At 49.5% G+C, this 21,553-nt stretch overlaps 1 protein-coding gene across 8 annotated transcripts; it reads left to right on the plus strand.

The window, feature by feature from the left end:
- Nucleotides 1-4,627: 4,627 nt before the first annotated feature.
- URM1 (ubiquitin related modifier 1) lies at nucleotides 4,628-20,575 on the plus strand. Of its 8 annotated transcripts, none has more exons than XM_015879366.3 (6): nucleotides 4,628-5,371; nucleotides 7,795-7,865; nucleotides 14,182-14,271; nucleotides 18,511-18,592; nucleotides 19,629-19,677; nucleotides 20,350-20,575. In XM_015879366.3, the coding sequence occupies exons 1-6, from the start codon at nucleotides 5,229-5,231 to the stop codon at nucleotides 20,416-20,418; spliced, it is 504 nt and encodes a 167-aa protein (XP_015734852.2). In that variant the 5' UTR covers nucleotides 4,628-5,228; the 3' UTR covers nucleotides 20,419-20,575. The 8 variants fall into 8 exon arrangements, with proteins under 8 accessions (XP_015734852.2, XP_015734853.1, XP_085377577.1 ...); XM_015879368.3 differs by having other exon boundaries at nucleotides 5,316-5,382; XM_015879367.3 differs by lacking the exon at nucleotides 14,182-14,271.
- Nucleotides 20,576-21,553: the final 978 nt, after the last annotated feature.

A 21,553-nucleotide genomic window follows, 5' to 3' on the forward strand; every position in this document is an offset into this window, starting at 1 on the left:
CTGAGGATGAGTTAACCAAAGTGGGGACTGATCTGATTTTGCTTGGCATGGAAAAGAAGCTTTGGATAGCTATGATTGTGTTGGACGTGAATCCAGTAGGTATCCACGGTGCCCCAGGCTCTGCCTGGAGGAAACTGCAGCTGCTCCAAGGCTACCACAAGTCTCTGGACCACTGCTGAACAGCAGCCTGGTGTGATGGGCGCTCTGTTACAGAGATCAAGTGAGAGTCTGGCCTCCCTGAAGGCAGTCCTGGGGGCTGTTGTCTGGAAATAGATGGTTTGAAGTGGTATGGGAAGAGATGGGAAGCACTTTTCTCCCTGGAAGAAACAGCCGTGCTGCTGTGCATGCCAAGCTGCTCCCAGAAAAGGCATGGGGAAGTTGCAGTGCTGCATTTCTCTGTCTCTGAGAGCAAGTTATGATTCAAACAAGCCAACTGCATTCAGAGAAACTGTATGTTCAGTGCAGGTGCAAACAACACTGGAAGCTGATAGAATTATGGCAGGTATTCACAAGTAAAAGTTAGTCTGTATTGGCAGAAGGATTGGAGGCTGGCTGGAGCAGGGAGGAGAAATGAAACCGAGATGAGTTCCACTGGAGCTGCCACTCCATGTGCTCTACTGAGTCCTGGATCAGTGCTGGGACAAAATGCTTCCAGCAGAGCTTGGAGAGGAAGGGACAGCCAGTGCCTCATCTGAGTCTGATTGATTGATTGATTGGTTGTTCTAAATTTCTTTTTGCCTTCTTTAAGGAAGGAGCTAATTGAATCCTCTATGATTAGAGGCAGCCTGTGAGACTTGTCTCAATCAATGAGCTAAGTCTGCCTCAACAGCTGCATGTAGATAAAAGTACTACGTAGGAAGTATGAGGTATTATTATCTTTTATTTTTAAAAAATAATATTAAAAAGCTGTTTCCATGAGGTGAGGAAAAGCATTAAAATCCCTCCCTGGGTTCTTATTAGCCAATTAATTTAAGCAAAGCCAAAGAGCTTTACAAACCAAATGTGCTTTTCACCATGGAGATGACCAACTCTTGCACATCTGTCACTCCAGACAGGGGCAATATTAAGAAAAACATGGCTGTAATTTTGATCAGCATCTCTTTCCAGTTCTCAGTCCAGCTCAGGGTCTGTGTGGAGGCTCTGCAAGCTGCTCAGGACCATTCCGCCTCCAGTTACTTTCTGCTGCTTGCAGCCTGTGAGCAGCTTTAAAGCTGCAATGCTCCCAGCCTCCTCTACCGCTCTTCATGTGCTGAAGCCCTTACAGACAACGCTGCCTGCTCCTTCCAGCACCAGCCGCACAGCTTTGCCTTTAAGAAACATTCTGGACCTATCCTGTGGTGTACACCCTTTAGAAATGTAAATATGTGAATCCCCTGAGTAGTTCCAGTGTGTGAGCAGGCCTGAGGCTGGCAGTGCCTTTGCCTCCTCCGTGTCACGGGCAGCCCAAGGGAATGGTGGCCTGCAGGGAGCTCAGTGCTGTGTCTGGGGGCACGGAGTGGCCGACCATGTCCCTGCCTTGTGCAGGAAGGGCTCACAGGGAGCCTGGTAGCTGCTGAGGAACCAATTGCCCATGGCACACAGTGTGAGGAGTGCGGAAGGCACAGGTGCTTCTCTCTGTCTCATTTCACTGGGGTTTCCAAAATAACCCGGGGCTTGACCCCTCCTTTCCTCAGACAGTGGAAAGCATCTGCTATGGGCACAAATGGTGCAAGGCCAAGTGCTGGGACAGTTCGGGTCTGTCAGCACGGACCTGGTGGCACCAGGCACAGCAGATAAGGGGGACTGTGAAGATGGGGGTCTTCCCCTTTGTGCATTGGCACCACTGCCCAGATCCTTGTCTTGTGAAGCAGGATCTGTCCTGCTCCATCCTCGTGTCTCCCTGTGGTGCTGGGATGAGCACCATGGGTGCCACACCGACACAGGCAATGGTGATGTGAGCCTCCCTCCTCGCCCCCGGCCGCAGGAAGAGGCTAACGGCGGCGGGCGAGCCGTGTTCTCAGCTTGGAGTATCGCTTTCAGCTATTCTGAAGGTTAAACGCCTGTTTAGAGCTCCCTATTGAAGGTGGAGACGGGGGTGCGCCATTGTTCGGCCGCCCTCCCGCTTTGTCTGCCCGCTCTCAGGGGCGCCCTGAAAGGGAAGCGGCCCCGCGGCCCGCACCCGGCAGAAGGGCTCCTGGGGGAGAGCCGCTTCCTCCGCCCTAATGACATTCAGGCCTCCATCGGTTCAGCTCCCGCTTTCTTTCTACTGCAGTTTAACCCGGGCACAGAGGCCGGGCTCCATCTTACTGATCTCTGCTTGACACCCAATTACCACATGAATGGTAGAGAAAGGCTGCAAAAGGCTTTAACTCCCCCTGACCCTCCTTCCCCTCTGCCCGCTTCCCCCTCGCCCCATCCTACCCCCGCACGGAGGGAGTTCAAAACTGAGACTGGAAATCAAACAAAGCCCTAAGCGGGGAAACCCATTGTTACCGCCTCGGAGATGGCTCCCGTTTCACCATCCATTGTTCCCCTTGCAGTTTGACTTGCTGTGTGGAAGGATGCGAGCAGCTGTTGGTGCATTCCCCTGATGTTTTATTGAAAAATAATTGAATCGTCAGTTTGGGGCTGGCTGATAAAATGTTTCCTCGTAGCACCGGGCCCTGCCCTATTCATAACGTATGTTTCCATGTAAAACGTGTTGGCAACCTAAACCGTTTCCTGCTTCAATGGAGGGATGCCCCTTCTGCACTGGAGGGAGAAAACAAGCAAGCAAACCAATAAACCAAGGGCTGGGACAAGAGACATCAAACCATCTTTAATGTGAGGCTGAATTTCCAGCCTGTCCTTTTGTTGGGTGTAGTTAAAGGGGTAACTCTGAGCCCTGCACTGCTGGGGAAGCATCGCAGTGACCGGGTGTGAAATACTGAGTGAAAAACAGGTTTCACTTAAGTCTGTGACACATCCAACAAGAGGACGGTGTGTTACAGCAAACTGAACGCAAGGCAGGGACCTTGACTTTATTTGTTCCTTCTTTATGTACTCGATTATCAAATCCCATCAATGCTTACAGCACTTCAGAACTAACAACATCAGCATTACGTTTTCTCAAGGAGATTACACGCTTTCTTCTCACCTCCCTGAGCATATGCCAGTAAATTTGTGATGCTCTGATCTCAGCACTGGCACAGAGATGGGAATTGCTCCTCTTCCCAAGCACACATCGTCCATAAAGATGTCCCCAATAGCTCATGTGCTTGCTGACTGTACTTCCAGGGTAACTGTTAACAGTAACCAGCTTCCAATGCTTGAACAAGCTAAATTGCTATTTATGATTACTCTTCACTCTCTCTCTATCTCTTTCTCCCTCTTTTAATTTCTTTTGCCTTTATGAGGAAGCACTAACACTAAATCTGTAATGTTTTGTTGTGTTTTATTGCTCAGGAATCAAGGTTTCCAGGAGCCACTTCTGCTATTATTTGCCCTCGCAAATTATTCCTGGAAGCAGGAAGAATAGCTCATAGAAAACCCGAACTACAAACACTGATCTGGAGCCCAGATTACCAGATCTTTTGTAAACAGTGCTTCAGTCACTTCTGAAGGGTATACAAATTCTGTCTAAGCCGTCTCTTTCCTCTGCCTGTTTCCCATACAATCAGTTCAACATCCTGAGCCGTATCTCTGAGATACTTGGAGGCCTCGGGATTTAGTTTAGAGATATCTAAAATCCAATTGGAATTGGAGGGAGACCACAGGCCTCTGCCATAGCGTAACCCCCAGCCATGGCAGCAGCACCCGTCGTGCTGGGAACTGCAGAGTCTTTGCTGGGGCCCAGCTCATCTCCCAGAACAAAAGGCAGCTCCAAACACCACCACCTTCTGCTCTCAGGGTTAGGCGTGCCTTGACCCCTGTTAGCATAAACGTAGAGCAATCTGTCTGCGGCAATTTACGCCCGTTACATATAATGCATAATGTATATGCATCTATATGACATTTCTTTCTGTGTGCGCGTGCACATGTATATTTTAAAGCCGAACCTTCCGCTGAGAGGAGGGTTGGAGGAGGGAGGGTGAAGGGGCTGCAATTCCACCCAGTGCTTCGTGTGCTCCACGCTGCAGAGGAAGGAGCAATGTTGAAAGACTCAACATGAGCCAGCAGTGCGCTCTGGCAGCCTGGAAAGCAAATGGGATCCTGGGCTCCATCAGGAGAGGGGTGGTCAGCAGGGATAGGGAGGTGATCGTCCCTCTCTACTCGGCTCTTGTGAGGCCCCATCTGGAGTACTGTGTCCAGGTGTGGAGCCCTCAGTACAAAAAAGACATGGAGATTTTGTTAAGGGTCCAGAGGAGGGACAGGAAGATGATCAGGGGGCTGGAGCACCTCCCCTATGAGGACAGGCTGAGGGAGTTGGGCTTGTTCAGCCTGGAGAAGAGAAGGTTGCGGGGTGACCTCATTGCAGCCTTTCAATACCTGAAGGGAACTTACTCCCAGGAGGGGAGTAAACTCTTGGAAAGGGCTGACAATAGCAGGACACGGGGAAATGGTTTTAAGTTAAAAGAGGGAAGATTTAGGTTGGATGTTAGGGGGAAGTTCTTCACTAGGAGAGTGGTTAGGCCCTGGAACAGGCTGCCCAGGGAGGTTGTGGATGCCCCGTCCTTGGAGGTGTTCAAGGCCAGGTTGGACGGGGCCCTGGGCAACCTGATGTAGTAAAGGTGTATGTTTGGTGGCCCTGCCAGGCAGGGGGTTGGAACTACATGATTCTTGAGGTCCCTTCCAACCCGGGTCATTCTGTGATTCTGTGATGAGCCGGTGCTGCAGCACAGCCCAGCTGTCACCACCACTATGTCTGCCTGTGCACAGGCTGCTTTATCCCTCTGGGGATGGGAGGAAGGAACAAACGAGTGACAGATGTGCACCGTGCTATTAATGCTGCGGTGCAATGAGGGGACGCTGAGCAGCTTCTTGCTGATACACAGCAGTGTGTGAGTGGTGTCAGAGCAGTGTCAGCCTGACCAGCCATGTCTGCATCCCCACAGCAACACCCATCAGCTGCAGGGCAGGAGGTGAAGGCCAGGCTGACTTTGCTATTGAGAAGCTGCTGATGCAGCTCGTTGCTAAAGCACTTTCAAAGAACAACTCTGTGAATGGCAAGACGTGAATTTAATGCACAATGTGTGTTTTGGGTTTCGTTCTGGGTGTTTTTATAAAGCTTATACTGGAGATCCCGGTAGTTCAGGCTGTCTCGCAGGCTGATGGCCACTAGGCCGCAGGCCCGGCCCAGCCGTTGTCACGGTAACGCGGCGCGGCCGGAAGCTCTCTGCGGTACTTCCGGCGCGGCCTGGGCGCGCCTTCCCTTCCCGCCGCCGCCAAGATGGCGGCCCCCGTGTCGCTGCAGGTGGAGTTTGGGTGAGCGAGGGCGGCGGCGGGAGCTCGGGACAGGGCTGGGCGGAGGGCAGGGCCGGGCCGGGCTCCTGCACCGAGAGCAGGCCGCGGTGTGAGGCTGCGGCTGAACCTGAGGCCTTGTGGGAGCTGTGACCGAGCCCCATTGCAGGCTCGTGGCAGCCCGGTGCCGCTGCTCGCCGTGCCGGCAGGGAGCAGGCCGCGGTGTGAGACACAGGGCCGGGCTGTTTCCTCCTCCCTTAGACGATACAGTTGGTGGTTATTAAATACATTAATAAAGCTTTCCGCTTGCTTTCCAGCTGTTCTTTGTGTGTGTGTGTTTGTGCTGTGTGCTCCGCCCCAGCCCTTGGCTCCAGGCTCAGCACAGCACCCTCCTCCTCTCATGGTCTGTGTGATGCCAACGCTGTGCCCGGAGCTTGGAGTGCAGTGGGGCACAGTGTGAGCGTTTGTGAGGATACTTTGCTATTCGTTAAAGCCTTCTTTTAGCAAACCTACAAGGCCGCTATTTATGGGGCTTTTCCCACCCTCTCACAAACACAGACATGTCGTAACCCTTTCAATGCCTCCCTCCTTAAGAATCCTTTCCTCAGTCTTTCCCGCTTCCAGCTGCAGCAACTCTCCTAATTTTCCCAGAAGAGTGAGATGCGTTTTTGCTTCCCTTGGAAATGCATAAATGAGCTCTCTATGTACGAATTGCAGCTGAGTTCTCTTCCAGCGAGCGCATTACAGAAGGACCTTATCTTGCAATCTACATTTTCCCGCTGTAACAAAGCGTGACCTTGTTTTCGTGACATGAAAAAATGTTTTTCATATCATTACTGTGACTTGTTCTTCTGCGCGAGTCTCAGCTCATGTTCATAATCGCTGCTTCAAATTTCAGATAACTATTTTTTGTGAGCTGGTGGGAGAACACCAACAGAGTGCTCTTTAGGAGGGTTTCTGCATATAAGTGATGCTGCTGAGGGCACAACAAGGGTTCTGTTGTGCTCCTCTATGGCAGAGCCAAGAAAACCTAGCGTGGCATTTTTAGATATTGGATTTAAAGGAACTCTGTAACACGGGGATGTAGCTTTGTTGATATTCAGGTGTGGGTTACTTGTTCAAGGTATTTCCCTTTATTGAGGCAGCTTTCAGAAGATGTGAGGCACCTTGAAAGGTTTCCAGAGTGTAATCTCATAAGAGAAAAGAAAAGCCACAGTGAGATTAGTGTTTTGTGATGTTCTTTCTGAACGGGTTGACCGTTCTCCTGTAGCAGATGAGCTTTGAGATGTAATTTCTGAACAGCCCATACTTTGGCCACCCTGTTCAGTCTGGAATCAAGAGCTGATGCTGTTGGTTTCTGTGTCACATTTTGCACAGTAGCACCCCAGTTTCCTCATGTTTCTGCTCACATAATGGTTTATAATTTCTAAGACTCGAGTTTGGCCTGCTGCCTCAAAACCTATTTATATTTATAAAGCTCAGGGCATTCAGAGTTGTTCCTTTTTCTTTCCCCACAGAGTGGACATTGACGAGGAACGTGCTGAGGCTCATTACATTGCACATCCAAAATCTTTTTTAAGAGTAGAATGAGATGGGTGTCTGCACTGAATTTAAATCCCACTTTTTCAGGTGTGAGGGCAGCTCCTATACTTGCCCATCTCCTTATCTTACAGTGTTTTGTTCACAGTTCATCACTCTTAAAAAGCTGTGGCTGCAGAGACCTTTGCTTTGTTCTGTAGGGCTGCCAGTAAGCTCCATGTGTCAGATAAGGGGGTTGTGTTGTTCAGTGGAGGAAGATTTCTACATTCACATGTAACCATTGCTGCTTGTTTCTCCCAGTTAAGGCCCTCAGGAGAGGGCTCTGTGCTGTGGCTGTGTCAGGCAGGGGTTGCTGGGGCTGGAGGATTCCTGGCCCTGTCTCACTTGCTGTGTAACCTCGTATGAGTCACTTCCTCTCTCTGCTTACAAATGGAAACCAGGGAGATATTTATTCCATGAGATTATTACTATTTTTCACATTCTGTGAAACCCTGTGAGGCTTCTGGCTGAAAGGTGGTAGAGAAGAGTGGTGTCGTGTGGCATCTCTAGTACTGTTTGAATTGGAGCAGTGCTGATAGTTGATGGGCAAGGCATTGTTAGGCACTGCACAACGTTCTGAGCTCTGTGGGGTGGCAGCCATCCTGTCCTGCTGTGCTGGTGCACCATGGGGTCCTGGCCTGTGACTGCATCTCTTGTGTGTGATGACAGTAGGAGATGGTGACTTGTGGTTTGTGAGTGGAAAAAAGGCAAAGAGAATCCTATACTAAATCAGTTTCTGTCATTTATGATTCTGTGATTTGTTTTCTGTATCGTGGCATTTACTTAAAATTCCCTTTTTGTGCTGTCTTCCTTTTGACAGTAGAACAGAAACTCAGTCATTCGTTCTTTTTATTTCAGAGGTGGTGCAGAACTCTTGTTCGATGGTGTGAAAAAGCATCAGGTGACCTTGCCTTCTCAGCCAGAGCCTTGTGAGTATCTGAATCTTGAAAGAATGACAACAATTGAAAATCATTTGCAAAACAAAGCTGGTTTTATGACAGTTCTGTTAGTTTACAAGTACCAATGTGTTTTGAGAGCACTTTCAGCCATGCTGTTGGTTGGATGGCTTGGTAGATGGTGTCTAGTCCTCCAACAGAAGTGATCTGAACATTTTCTATGTCCTCTAAGTATTTCTCCTTATGTGTGTGCTTACTGCAGTCACAACATAAATTCCTGCAGGTTTGCTTAGAATATTTTCAGCTAGATAGCAATGCTTTATGCCATTTGAGGGTGGGATTGTAAACTGAATAGATATAAAGCATGAGGGAATGTTAATTGTTAATATCTCGTGAATGCATAATACCACTGTCTGTGTACTGTGAACATTCAGGCCTGACATTTTCTTGCTATTCCTGTAATTGCAAATCCGTGGAAGTACTTGGACATAAATATGTGTAATTCAGATGTAATGGAGCACTGATAGTGTGCTATCTTGTGGGTAGTGACAGGGACTGTGAATCCAGGAACGTGATCTGATGCTGATTGGTACTGTGAGTTTAGTCATGTCGCTTAACTTTCCCCTGTTGCTACTGAAGGAGTAGTGACAATTTCTTGTATCACAAGAGAGTTCAGCATTAAGTTCCAGCACTGTTAAGTTCCTTAAACAGAAGGTGGTAGAGAGCTGCCAGAACACTCCCTTGGTTGGTTTATAAACATGGGGGCTAGAGTATTGTTTTCTTCACTGTTGTGTAATTTTAGGATACCCACTGACATCAACTGTGTCAGAGGTATTCAGATGGTGATCAGACACTCAAGAAGAAGGGGTTATTACGTGGGGTGTTTATTCCTGCCAGGGGAAGGGGGAAATTGATACCAAGGAAGCAATTCTTCCAGCTCGATGGCTGTCAGCGGTATAGTTGTGTGTGGCCTAATCCACTCCCACTTGAAGCTGCTGGGAAAGCTTCTACAGTCTTCACTAAGAGCTGGATTTATCCTTTGGGATTAAACTTTCCCTGAAGATCTGGCTCGGTCTCATGATTCAAACTCACGATCTTCAGTGATTCATTCCAGATTCATCTAAGATGTTTTAGCTTCTGGCTTTTCACGCTGCCTTGTTTTCCAGATGCTGCTGTCCCTGTAACAGGAGGCAGAATGGACGGTGGGCCCATGTGGTAGTGCTTGTAGTTTGCTGTTTTCATGTGTATTAGATGGCAAGGTGGTTTCAGTTGTGAGTCTGGTTGTGCATTGCAGCAGCTCAGGAGCAGACACTGAATTGTGAAGCTTATGCTGTTGCAGTATTTACACTTAGCATGAGGATGCAAATGTGGGTTTAAAGCCTGACAGTAAGGGGTCACTGAAGACACCTATCATAATACTCTGGATGAGAATTATCTTGTAAAAGTGAGAAATCAGCAGAATTGAATGGGGAATTTGGTCAATTCTTGCAGTTGTGTACTGTTCCTAGCACCGTTTGTTTTCCTCATTCACAGAAAGAAAGTTTAATTCAACTGTCTCTGTGTAAATAAAGATATATATAGTGTGTTCCCTGCTGCCCTTGTGCAGCCACATTTATAATGGTTAGAGAAACAGCTCAGCACTATGCTGTGTCCTATTGCTTACCTTTCCTTTTGTGTTCATCACTTATTACTCTGGGGAAAGGGTTGTAGTATGAATACTGCTTGAAGACCTGCACTCAAAGCCCCATTTGAACTGATTTCATTAGCTGCCAGGCTTATTTTTGGCCATTTTGCCCTTTCTATCCCACTCTTTCTTTCCTTCTGAGTTATTTTTGCCTTTGCCCTCCTTTTATGCAGAGCAGCTCTCTCTGGGACGTGTTTTAATTTGTTTAGGCATCTTTATATATATCCCATAGACGAGGAGAGGTGGAAAACTGTATAAAGAAATTTCTGCCAGTATTTATGTGGGGGGAGGGAAATGCTCTGTAGTTGACACGGGCAGCATTCTATTAATGATAATAATAATTACTTCAACAAATGATGATGTGGTCGTTTCCTTTCTCCTGGCAAATAGGTGGGTTTCAAAGCCAGTTAACTCTTTGTTTGTCCTTTTCTGATGCCTGAAGATGGGCTCCTGGAGGGATTAGGAAAGGCAGGAGGAAGAAAGCTGCAAGTGGGACAAGAGCAAGCCACCAGGGGTCTAGCCATGTGGCAGGACCTATTTTTATTATCCAAGGGGCTTTTTGTATCCTTACAACGTCAGTAAAACAGCAGTTCTTTATTTCCAAAGCGGAGCTGCCTTGGCCTGCATGTTGAAGTTGCTGCCAAGCAGGAACTGAAAAAGGTGTGTTTTATCTGTATGGGAGGACAGATTTCCATCAGCCACGCTTAATGCAGGGCTGTGTAATCTTTTGGAGCTGCTGCAGAGAGGACCTCAAGTTAAACAGGAATCTTGTCCCATGTTGCTGGCTATTCTGATGATCTCATTGATAATGCTGTTAAAGGATCTAAAGACATTAGTGCCCTGTTGGCTTATTCTGTATAAAAACAGTGTGTGGGGGAGAAAGCAGCTGGGGGAATAACGGTATTTGTCACATGGAGAGAGTATTAAATTGGCAGGGAAATCAACTTTATTTTCAAGCATCTAAGAGGCTATTAGAGACAATGGAGCATAAAAGAGAGAAACCCTAAATTAAAATCTGAAAATGTATTTGGCAGCTCCCTCCTGAAACAGGCCACAGTAATTTAACCAAGTGCTTCAGTAATCAAATAGATCATTGTATGACTGCTCTGCGAGCGATGTCGGAGCTCCTTCCTCCATCTCACTGGGACTCACAGTGGTGGGTTTGTCTGTGGCCATGCGAACTGCGTGGATGCTGTTGGGAGGGTAGGAAGTAGCTGGCATCACTTAACCCTTGTAGTGATTTCAGGTTTAGATCCGCAGTGTCACGCTGATGAACAGAGCTTACAAAAGCTTTCTGCTGTGCCCTGTGCTGGGGCTTGGGATTGTTTGCAATGTCTCTGTTGTGCTGCAGGTTCCCAGCCTCCCAGTTCTGAGTTCTCCTGTGGTTTTGGTGCCAGGACTCGTGTTTTGGGGGTAGTGGTACCTGGTTCAGCTGTGATCACTTGCCTCTTCTGGGCTAATCCAGAGTTCACTGTGTTTTGGCACGTACAAGTCTGGAAGGATAGATTTTTAATCAGCGTGTTTTGGTAATTGTTTGTGGTTTCCCCTTACCAAAACCCCAGGGGAAAAAATGCTTGTTGCTAATCAGATCTTTTTTTATTTTTTTTATTTTTTTTTTAGAGAGAAAATTAAAATAATCTGCCAAGTGCTGCTTATGTTAAAATCCCCATAGCATGATTTGCTCCTCAAGAGCTTTGCTTTCCAGGGGCCTTGTTCTGCACAGCGTGGAGTGCTGCTGGGAAGCTGGAAGCATTCATCTGCTCAGAAAGAGCCCAGGGATCCCGAGAGATCAGACCTGTGTTACAGGCTTAAACATACGGCGTGTGCTCAGAGTTGGTGGGTGCTATGCCAAAAGGTTGTGAAATCAGGAGGGGGGGGTTGGTGTCAGTTGTCTGTATTGCCCGGCACTGTTACTGGGTAGTGTGTAGAGTTAGTTAGGGTTATACTAACTCTGGGATGCATTTATTGCTCCGGTTTTCATTCCCAATGTTTTAAGTCTTGTTCGAAATACGCTGTAAAAGTGGTTTTGGTAATGCAGGGTGATGGAAATCCATCGATCTCCTGCAGCCAGCTCCTTTCTAACCTCGCTGTACTACTTGCAGGTCTCACCAGGTGTGGGGTTGTTCCCCTCCTTGCTTGCCATTCTTAGACAGGTAATTATCCACTGGGACAGGGAGAAGGTGAGCTGGTGGCTGGGATCTCAGCCTGCACTGACTCAGCTTGGAGCCTGGCTGCTCTTTCCAGCAGACAGAGTGCCAGGAGCCCAGTGAGATGAAGCATCTCTGCCTGCTGCTCCTTGCTGGGGCTTCAGGTGGCTGTCCCTGGGGCAGGGAAGGGGGGTGATGGCAGCCATGCAGGAGCAGCTCCATTGCTCTCCCAGGAGGCCACGCTGCAGGATCAGCTCATCCCAGGGCTCATTGTGGAAGGAGCTTCCCAGGCACCAAGAAACCAGCTCTTGTGTGTGACCAAATCCCTGTGATAACAAAGCCTGGCTTTTCTACCCTCCTTCCCAGCCGCTGTATTGCAGTGCAGGCACCTAGTAGGATAACCTTTCTGTGCCAGCCCCCCCCCTCCTCTGCTCCCTCTTTTCTCTCGGTGGGATTTGCGGTGCTGACAGCACTGTTCACAGGGTGGCAGCGGAGCAGGGCTGGGAGGAGGATCCGGGCCCTTTAAACCGCTTAGCATGCGGTTCACACGGCTCTGGGCCAGCTGTTCCTTTCTCCTCCTGCCCTCACTCGCAGGAGTTGTTTGCTGAGCTCAGAGCTCCTGTGCAAAATTGCTTTTCAAAAGAGCCACTTTCTGCTTAATTAAACAATGAGCCGCCGTCCCTCTGCACATCTGTAAAGCTCCCTCTGCAGCCCCTTTATCCCACAAACTGCTCCATTCTTACCTCCATTCACTTGTAAATCTTACCCCCCCTCTCTTCCACCCTGATCATCTCACTGGCCCTTTCTTTTCCCCTTTCAAGTAAGACTGTGAGGCTTGGAGTATCTGTGGGGGTGGCTGGGCTGGGTGGGCAGGAATCGGTTTAATGGTGCTTGCCCTGTATGAAAGTGATAATAGCCGAGCGGGTTTTGAGCCTGAAAGTGAGAGGCAAAAGCTGGTACTCTGCTTAATTTCTGTATGCAGAGGAATAAAATCACGGCGGTCACTGAGCTGTGACACTGACTCATCCAACGTAGTGTCCAGTAACCACCAGCAAGGCTGGAAGGGAATAAGGAGCTGCTTCCAGGAGCCTTCCTCTCCAGCTGGCAGTGCCAGGAGAGCCCAGCCCTGGGGATTCCCTCTGCCAGGCTGTGGGGAATCCCTCTGCAGCTCCTGCAGGGCCTCCTCCTGGGGTCTCACATGAGCTCCTGTAGCCTCGGGTGGTACTGAGAGGGTTTTCCTTCTTTGCACGTACTCAAAACCCACAAGGCAGGAAAATGTGAGGGAGGAGAGATTTCAGTTTGATGGGTTCCGGCTGAGCGTTGTGCCTGCAGTTAGCAATGCATCCTCTGAATTGTCTTCCAGGGCAACTCTAAAAAAAAAATATTAACCAGCAACATTCAAGGTTAAGCAGGATAAATGAACAGAAAAGCGATGAGGTGGGGTATGTCCTTTATTATAGGGATGGACAGATTATCGCCAGGGTGATGCAGTATCAACCAGCACGGATCGATAGGGGTGAAGCAATGGCAGTTTGGTGCAGCAGGAAGGTTTCTGACTGCAGGAGCTGTTGGACCGTGGCACAGTCTCCATGGGGTTTGGTAGCAGGACTGCACTGCTCAAGTGTCTCAAAATCAGAGTGGGCAAAGCTCGAGGTGGCCTTTTGTGACCAATAATTCTGCACTGGTAGAGGGATGAAATCACAGGAGCTGTTAACCTGCTGTTTTTAATGCCTGTGTTTCCTAATCTCGCTCTTTGCTGCCCATGCAGCAGTCTCAGGCTTTCCTGCTTCCTTCCTTTGACAATTCTGCACGAGAGGCAAGACTGTGGACCAGCACTTGTGATCTGTGATCCTAATGAAAAGAGACAGTTTGGTGCGCTGGCATTTATTTGGGAGTCTGAAATGACAATAGCATGGGGTGTTACGGGATTAGATACTCTGACTTTGGAAATGTGGAGGGATTAGGTTTACCCTGAGGATCAGCTCGGAGCTGCTTTCTGGTGCTGGGAGCTGATGGATGGGGAAGAATGCTGGGCTGGGGATCCCATGAATTTGTGTTCTCTTCCCAGCAGCCCGCTGGGAGCAGAAGATCCCAAGCAGCTCTGCAGCTTGTGGGAGTTGTGATACAACCAGAGTGCTGAGAGCTGCACAAGGATGGTGAGATCCGAGTCCTGTGCTAGCAACAGGGCAGAGGAAGAGCCCTGTGATCCCTGCCTGTTGTCTGGACACTCCAGGGTGGAGAAGACCTCTGCTGGGGGTTTCTCTCCTATCTGAGAAGTGAGAAAAGGACATTGCAGCACAATTAGAGAAGCAAGAGCTTGATGTTTCTGGTAGCAGATGAGGACAGATGAGAGGAACAATTGGGATTCTCCTGTGTCTGGCTGTAGTTACCCCCTCATTTTTTCCATAGTACTTAAATCACTACATGGCAGGATCTGAGCTTATCAGAGAAAATGGATGTTGCTCTCCTTGCTCTGCACAGTGAGCAGCCCTTTTGCTGTGACTCCATTTCTCTTAAGCTGTTCCAGGTCTTCTGCAGCTTATGGCACGCCATCATCTGCTTCAGTGGGCGATTTGCATTTCAGATGGGAGGCTGGAGGATCCCTCAGGTGAGGTTTTGTAGCATCTCCCTTAAAGTGCTGTAAGATTCAAAAGCACATGGAAGGCATTCACCTGAAGGGTGTGAGTGGGGAGCAGGGTGGCTGTTGAGGAAGCAAACTGCTTGGGCAGGGGAAGGGGAATGCAGCTTGTCTTTCCATCCATTTCTGTGCAGGCAGGGGGAATAATGGCAGAGGAGCGGCAGGGAAGGGGCTTTGTCATGGTTACAGGCCAGTGGCGGAGAATGTGGGTGGAGCGGCGCTCATCCCGAGTTAGTGACCTCAGCAAATTGGAGCTCAGCCATGGTCAGTATGATAAATGATCTTATTCTGGGTCAAAGAAACGGTACCCCATGGGGAGGTGTCCATGAGGCAGCCCAGGAAAGCGCCGTGCTCCTGCAGCACTGACCCCTTAGTGACCAGTGCCGCATATATCTTCTTTATTACAGACCAGAAGGGAATTTTCCATGGTTCACCCATTAGTGGTTCCTCTGTCTCTGAAATAAGCTCCCAGCTCTGTTAGCAGGGCCAGACACAGGGACGGTCACACCCTCTGGATGCCCTTCAGGTGCTGCTGTGTGCTGGTTTGGATGTGGGTTATAAAGCAGGGGGACATGGAAGTGTCTGAGCACTGTGTGTGTGTGTGAGTGAATCTGTTTGTGTCAACTAATACCAGCTGTGCAGAATCCTTCTGTGTTTCTGTGTATTCGTGTGTTCAGAGTGAGGTTCCCATAGCATAACACCAGCTCAGCGTTCCTTATTCCAGTCACCTGTTTTCTCTGCACACGGTGGGTGCTCTCTCTGCTGAGATCTCACCCATCAGGCCAAGGAGGTTTTATAGAGCCCTGGGAGATCTGTGGATTTCAGCCCTGTTTTTGAGGGTGCAAGTAAAGCTGTGCTCTTGTTTCACGCAGCACTAAAATGGAGTCCCAAACGCGTTCCTCTTGCAGAAGAAGCTCAGCACATTCGTTGTCAGTGAACAGCTGGGATAACGCAGAGGGGCCTCAGAGGGACATGCAGGAGGACGGGGCAGGCTGTGAGCTTCTCTACCACAACCAGCAGTGTTTGTAATGCAGCTGGGCTGCTGGTGAGCCGCCGTGATGGGTCCGTGCCTGCAGGCTCACTGCAGTCCCTGCACCCTGTGTGAGGAGCCAATGACTTTGTGTCACTGCACACACACTCTTGATTTTCCTGAGCTGTGTGTTTCGCTGGGTGATTTGTTTTATGCACGTGTTGTGGCTTTGAGCTCCCATCCGTGCACTTGAACTGAGCAATTTTCTCAAATGTTTGTCAGTTTTTCTTTCTTTCTCCTTTTTTTTTAAATTAACTTTAGATGATTTTCCCTGAGAATTTGGAGAGGTTTGATGTAGTGCGAGCACAGTGCGGAGCTGTCTCAGGATACAAATGAGGGAGGGATTTCCCACCGTGTGCTTCAGTCCCTCCTTTGCAGTTTGGGAGTATTTCAACCTCCCACTCTGCCAATGGCAAGGACAGTTCATGGTAACTTGAGTGTGGTTTTGGTGTGAATGGAACAGAGCAGGCAGCCAAAAGGATTTCATTGACAATGCAGCGGTAATAACAAGGTATCCATCATTGCCATGATGAGCTGGGCTTGAACTGGTGGGTCAGGAGCAGAATGCTGTGTCCTCACAGCTCTCACCTGAGCCTCTCTCAGCCTCAAATGTGGTTGCATCTGCAGCCACGTGGCAGCACACACAGTGCAGCTGTGCTTCTGCAAATAGCCAGTGCCTCTGTGCTGTGGAGGGGGCACTTGCAGCCCCAGCAGGAGTATAAATGTTGACTGATGTGCTGCTTACCCAGGTCAGGGTAATTTCTTTTTTAACTCCTTCTACATCCTTTGTGCAGGACGTGCTGTTTGCATAGCAGATCCTCAGCCCAACAAGCTGGGAGCCAGGGCTGGACCAGTATGGAAAGAAAATGTCTTAGGAACGCTGCATACGTCACATGAAAGAGAGAAGCAGTTGTGCTGTAATTTACCTCTTATTATTTCCATCATGATACCGTGTAGGATCCTGTGCTGCTGATCAAGACTTCTATTCAAGGCATTGAGCTGTGAGATGGCTCCTCCCTGGCCCACTTGCAATGGAAGCAATTTTGTTCCTTTTCAATATCTGACTTGTGGGAGATGGTTCTGGTGTGGCTGTGGTCATTTTTCATCCTCGATAATTGATTTGTTCAAGTAATATCAGTGCACAGAATATAAAGACGTGAAGGTGGAGGGGGGGGGGGGCTGAAATCAGTGCTGAGAAAGCAGCTGAAAGTATTATGTCTTAAGGTTGGCTGTAGAGAAGGGGCCTTAATTTCCATTGCTGCCTGGAGCAGGGAAGCTCCATGCATGGCCAGGGTGTGTGTTTTTCCCTCCAGTCTGCATGTACGTGACTGCTGGGGAGGAGTAAATGAACATAGGCTCAGGTGGGGCTGAAAATAACGTTTATTATGGAAGGAGAAGGGGTGAGGGAGCCTTCCAGTGCAGCCCCCCATAAATCAGCCCCTCCGCCCAGGCTGCTCCGAGGTGGCTGCCTTTTATCCAGCTGGTGCAGCGTGCTTCTGTTTAAACGATCTCTCCCAAAAGGTCCCAGAGGAAAGGGCTGCTTATTCCATGCAAGGAGAGAATGGTGCATGGCACAGCTCATTGTTGTGTGACCTGCTGCAAGTGCATAAATATGAATCAGCTTGCAGGCAGTGCGATGGAGGGACCGGTGTTCCCTTTGTGCCCCCCCCCCCCCCCCTCCTCCTGAAGGCTCCTCTCCATCTTCCTTCTGCTCCAGCTTTCAAAGCTCAGTGATGGAGAGCAGGACCGGCTGGGTGTGGGATCCTGAGGGCTTGGTGTTGCAGCAGCATTTTTCAGGGCACGAGAGACACGGTTAGCTCTCATTCTGACTGGCACAGTGTGTCTTTGAGTGCGCTCCTGTCTCCAGTGTCTGGAGATATCAAAGCAGCAGAAAATGGTCTATTTTGTGCTCCTAGCTGCGTATCATTACGGGGCAATCCAGTCCCACACAACTCTTTCTGCTGCAGTTGTGCACAACAGCAATCCCCATTGCTCCCCTCAGCCCCTCACTGGGACCAGTGTATGAAGTGGGGACCCGAGATGGGGGGATGGAGCGGGACATGGAGGATCCATCTCCCTTTTTCTCTGGGAATAAAGGTCTCCATCTGCTGCAGGGGTAACGTTATTTGGAAGAACCCCAGCTCTGCAAAGTACCCACAGTGCCATCAGATCCCATTGCATGTCACAGACTGAGTCGAGCTGCTACGAGTGTTTGTTTTTGCTGAAGGTGGGGGACACACAGCAGGGAGATGTGGGGACCCATGCTGCCCACAGCAGCTGCAGCCCTCACTGGGGCATTGTGCCTTCAGAGGGCTTCCTCACACCTCTAAAACAAACAGAGCTCTTCTGGGGCTTTCCAAGGGCTGCTTAAAGGAGATCCCAGGAGAATAACTGGTTGTGGATTCAGAATGATGGAGTGGTTTATGGAATGGTGGAATACAGAGGAGAATGCAGGAGAGAACTCCACGTTGCAATTTGTCAGCTTCTGTAAACCCTGTAACGGATTGTGCCCCCCCACCATCACTTCTTACCTCTCCAATAGGAAATTAACTGATGCTATCGCTAAAGAAATTGTTTTTGCCTCACAAAGTAAAATTGATACTATAAAAACCCGCCAGCAGTGTCTCCTCCTCCTCTTACATGAAGACAAATCCTCCCTGTCACCTACTGAAATGGAAAGATAAAGGCTGAGCTTTAATAAGGAAGCCATAAGAGGGGAAGGAGCTGCTGGGGAGGGCAAGGGATGGCACAGGGAGCACGGTGTGACAGCAGGGCAGTGCTGGGCAGCAGGACAGGTCTCCAAACCACAGTAGTCATGGTCAGTGTGTGTGTAACACAGGGCTGGATGTGTGCTCACGCCCCAGACTCACGTTCTGCTGGTGCTGGTACCTGTAGTGTCTGCCCTGAGCTTTTAGCTGCTTAGGTGTATTTCTTTGGAGTTTTATAATCTCATTAAACCCACACATGGTTAAGTATCAATTTGTTGGGCACACATGAGCTGCCTGGGTGAGGGTTGTGTGCTACGTGCTGGTAAGGGGCAGCTCTGTTACCTCCTCCTGTGGTTGGAGGTGTGCAGCTCCTGTGTGTTCCCCCCCCCCTTCTCTTTTGTGGATAAACGTTCACTTTGTTGCGGCACTGCCTGGGAGCCAGCTGTAAATCACTGTCCTTTTCCCTTTCAGGGGATATCAGAAACCTGCTAAAGTGGATCAAACAGAATCTGCTGAAAGAGAAGCCGGAATTATTTATGCAAGGGGAATCTGTGTAAGTACAGCTGTGTGACTCCTCCTCGTGTCTGTCTCCCTGTTGATGCCTACCATTTGGAATACGTTTTTCCTGTTGGTTTCATGAAGTTAAAACATCCATGAAAACATGGGGCATGCGAATGTGATACTGGGAGGGAATCCCCTTGGTTTGGAAGCAGCTCCAAACTGTACGTCCCACTGCTCCCTGCAGAGCATGTCTTTCCTTTACAGCCCTCACCCCCGAATCCTTAAGCCTTAAACATAAAGCAGGACCACCTATAATTCCTCTGTGTTGTCACCTGGAGCAGCATAGCTCTTGTATCCTCAATTCCAGGCATGTTAGCAGGTCTGTCCGTTCCCTGCTGACATTGCTGGGACCGAAGCAGTCACTCGGAGAAGCGCCAACAAATATTTCTGCTGGGAAATGTATTTTTATTGTCAAAATGGGGCCAGCCTCGTGGAGGGGGGGAAGAAAAGAAGTCCAGAGAAATGGAGCAGAGTGAGCCATGCAAGAGCCAGCCCTGACGGCCGGGTGGCGCTGGGGGTGCTTAACATTCGTCATGGATCTTTGTGAGCTGAAGCGTGTGCCAGGTCCCCTGGTAACAGGAGAGACAATTGCAGGACACTGAAGATCAAAGAGGGGGAATCCCTTTGACTGTAATCAGGGGCTCTGAGTGGATCTCAGGTGTTTACTTGCCTTGGATAGTGACACCAGAATAGCTTTCCCTGCTTTTGCATTGAGCTCTCTGCGCTCTGCTCTTTGCGTGGGTTTAATTACCTGGCTTTTCTACCTCACTCGGAAATGGAGTCATCCTGGAGCATCCTCAGGAATGGTGCATTTTGATTCAAATGAGCACTGGGATTACTCCTGCCTCCCCTTTATTTGATCTAGAAAGGGCACAGACTGTACCTGTTTCTACCCCCATGCTAGGATTCCTTTTTCTCTTTGGCTTTACAGGCAGTCAGTGTGTGATCTATGCTTTAGCATCCCTCATTCTTAACTATTTGTGAAGCTTTTAGCAGCCCTGTATCCTAATTATTTCTGTGTTCTGCAGGAGGCCGGGAATTTTGGTGCTCATCAACGACGCGGACTGGGAACTAATGGTCTGTACTCCCTCTCTTTGACTTTCTTCATTGAAAACATTGCTGTCTGTTACGTGGTTGCTCTCAGAGAGGCTATTTCTGATTCTTGCCCCAAGCGAAGCATCTCATATTTGAGAGGGAATGGGGGCAAACAGGGATCTTACTCTGTGTTGTACCACTGTGGCTGTTGGGAAGCCTGCAGCCTCAATCCAGCCTGCTGAGTCTCATCGGCCAGCACAGGTCTGAAGAGAGCTGCTCCGTGGTCTCTGGCCCATATGTGGGGTTGCAGCCCAGAGAGCACCAGGCGGTTTTGCAGCCCCCAGCAGTCTCCAGACTGTGAGTCAGTTCTCAGCAGGTGAAGGCAGCCCTGGAGACATCCCTCCCCAAAAAGGAGCTGGTTAACACTTCTCCCTTTCAGCCCGCTGTCTCAGACAACAAACAGCCCCTAACTATTTTCCTGCCTCAGGCAACCACCTGTTTCTGTGGTCCAGAAAGCGGCGTGTTCCTGGGATAATGAATGTCAGTTCCTCCTCTGATCTCTCTCACCTTTGCTTCCTTTAAGATGGAAACATTGCTCCATCCCTCTCAGCTCTCCCTTAACACTCACCATCTTTTTATGAGCTGTTTTCTCTTTGCAGCTACTATTTGGAAGTGACATTTAAACCATTTCTCATTTTTTTTCTTGGCCTGCAGGGTGAGCTGGATTATAAACTCCAGGACCAGGATAATGTGCTTTTCATCTCGACGTTACATGGTGGGTGAGCTCCTGGAAAAAGAAGAGGACTTGAATCCAAACCCTTGGGCAAACAAACACCTAAACCCACCCGAACCTCTCTCAAACTGTCTGTGCCTGATCCCTGCATCATCCCACCACGTTCACTTGTTAACAGACATCCAAATAAAGCCCCGTCAGCACACAGCCTGCTGCGTACTGCTACAGCATCCATCTTTGGGTCATATCACCTCTCCTGACCACGCTTCCAGGTACCTTAATGAGCAGAGAGAACCTGCTGCACGTGCAACAGTGTGTTTGTGTAGCAGGAGGGAGAGGTGTGCTGAGCACTGTGTAGGGTGGTGCATCTTTGTAGGGATCCTGGGGGAGTTGTGCCTGCCTTGAGGCAAGGCAAAGCGCCTCTGCTTTAGTGCAAGGAGCTGGGATTCTCTTTACAGCACTAGTGCCATGTAGGCTATTGCAGCAGCTGCAGAGATGCCTGAGGAGGGATGAGATGTGAAGTGCAAGGAAACAAGAGGTGACTTCACTAGCGCTTCTGTGAGGTGGTGGAGATTACAGCTGCAGAGCCCTCTGTACTGGCTCTCCACTTGTCTTGCTGTTTATCTGTGGGAAGTAGGCAAATAGGCATTTTTAGTTCTGTTTAACACCTTATGCCTCCTGCATACCCGAGCTGCGGCAAGGTGAAGTGCCAGTCCACAAATGTCAATTTACACCCATTTGGTTGGAGGGTAAACAAACCCACGCCTGCTCTAAGACAGCGCAGAGAGATAAGGGCAGCAAATTATCTTTCTGTCAACGTGAGGGACAGGATTGATCAGCCTTCATTTCATTCTGTGCTGGCGTGGAGCTGTGCTGCTCCCAGAGGGATGTGGAGCTGGAGGGTGGGTTCTGCTGCTGGGTGTGCTCTGTGTGACCACTCCTGCTGCCAGGCTGGGCAGAGCACTGAGGCCTGAGCACAGGGAAAGCATTGAGAGCAGGGAAGGCTTATAACCCTTCCAGTCAGTGGGAGGGGAGGCTTTTCTCTTGTGAGTGCAGTGGTTTATGGCGGCGAGGATGCCACAGTGAGAGCGCAGGGAAGGGATCAGAGAGGATGGTGTCGACACCATGGGCCTGCACAGTGCTGCTGTGTTTGCTCCTCACCCCTTCCTGCTCTCTCTCGGCCCC

The sequence above is a fragment of the Coturnix japonica genome, chromosome 21 (genome assembly GCF_054131305.1).
Source record: "Coturnix japonica strain WE chromosome 21, WE-NBRP24, whole genome shotgun sequence".
Lineage (NCBI taxonomy): Eukaryota > Metazoa > Chordata > Aves > Galliformes > Phasianidae > Coturnix > Coturnix japonica.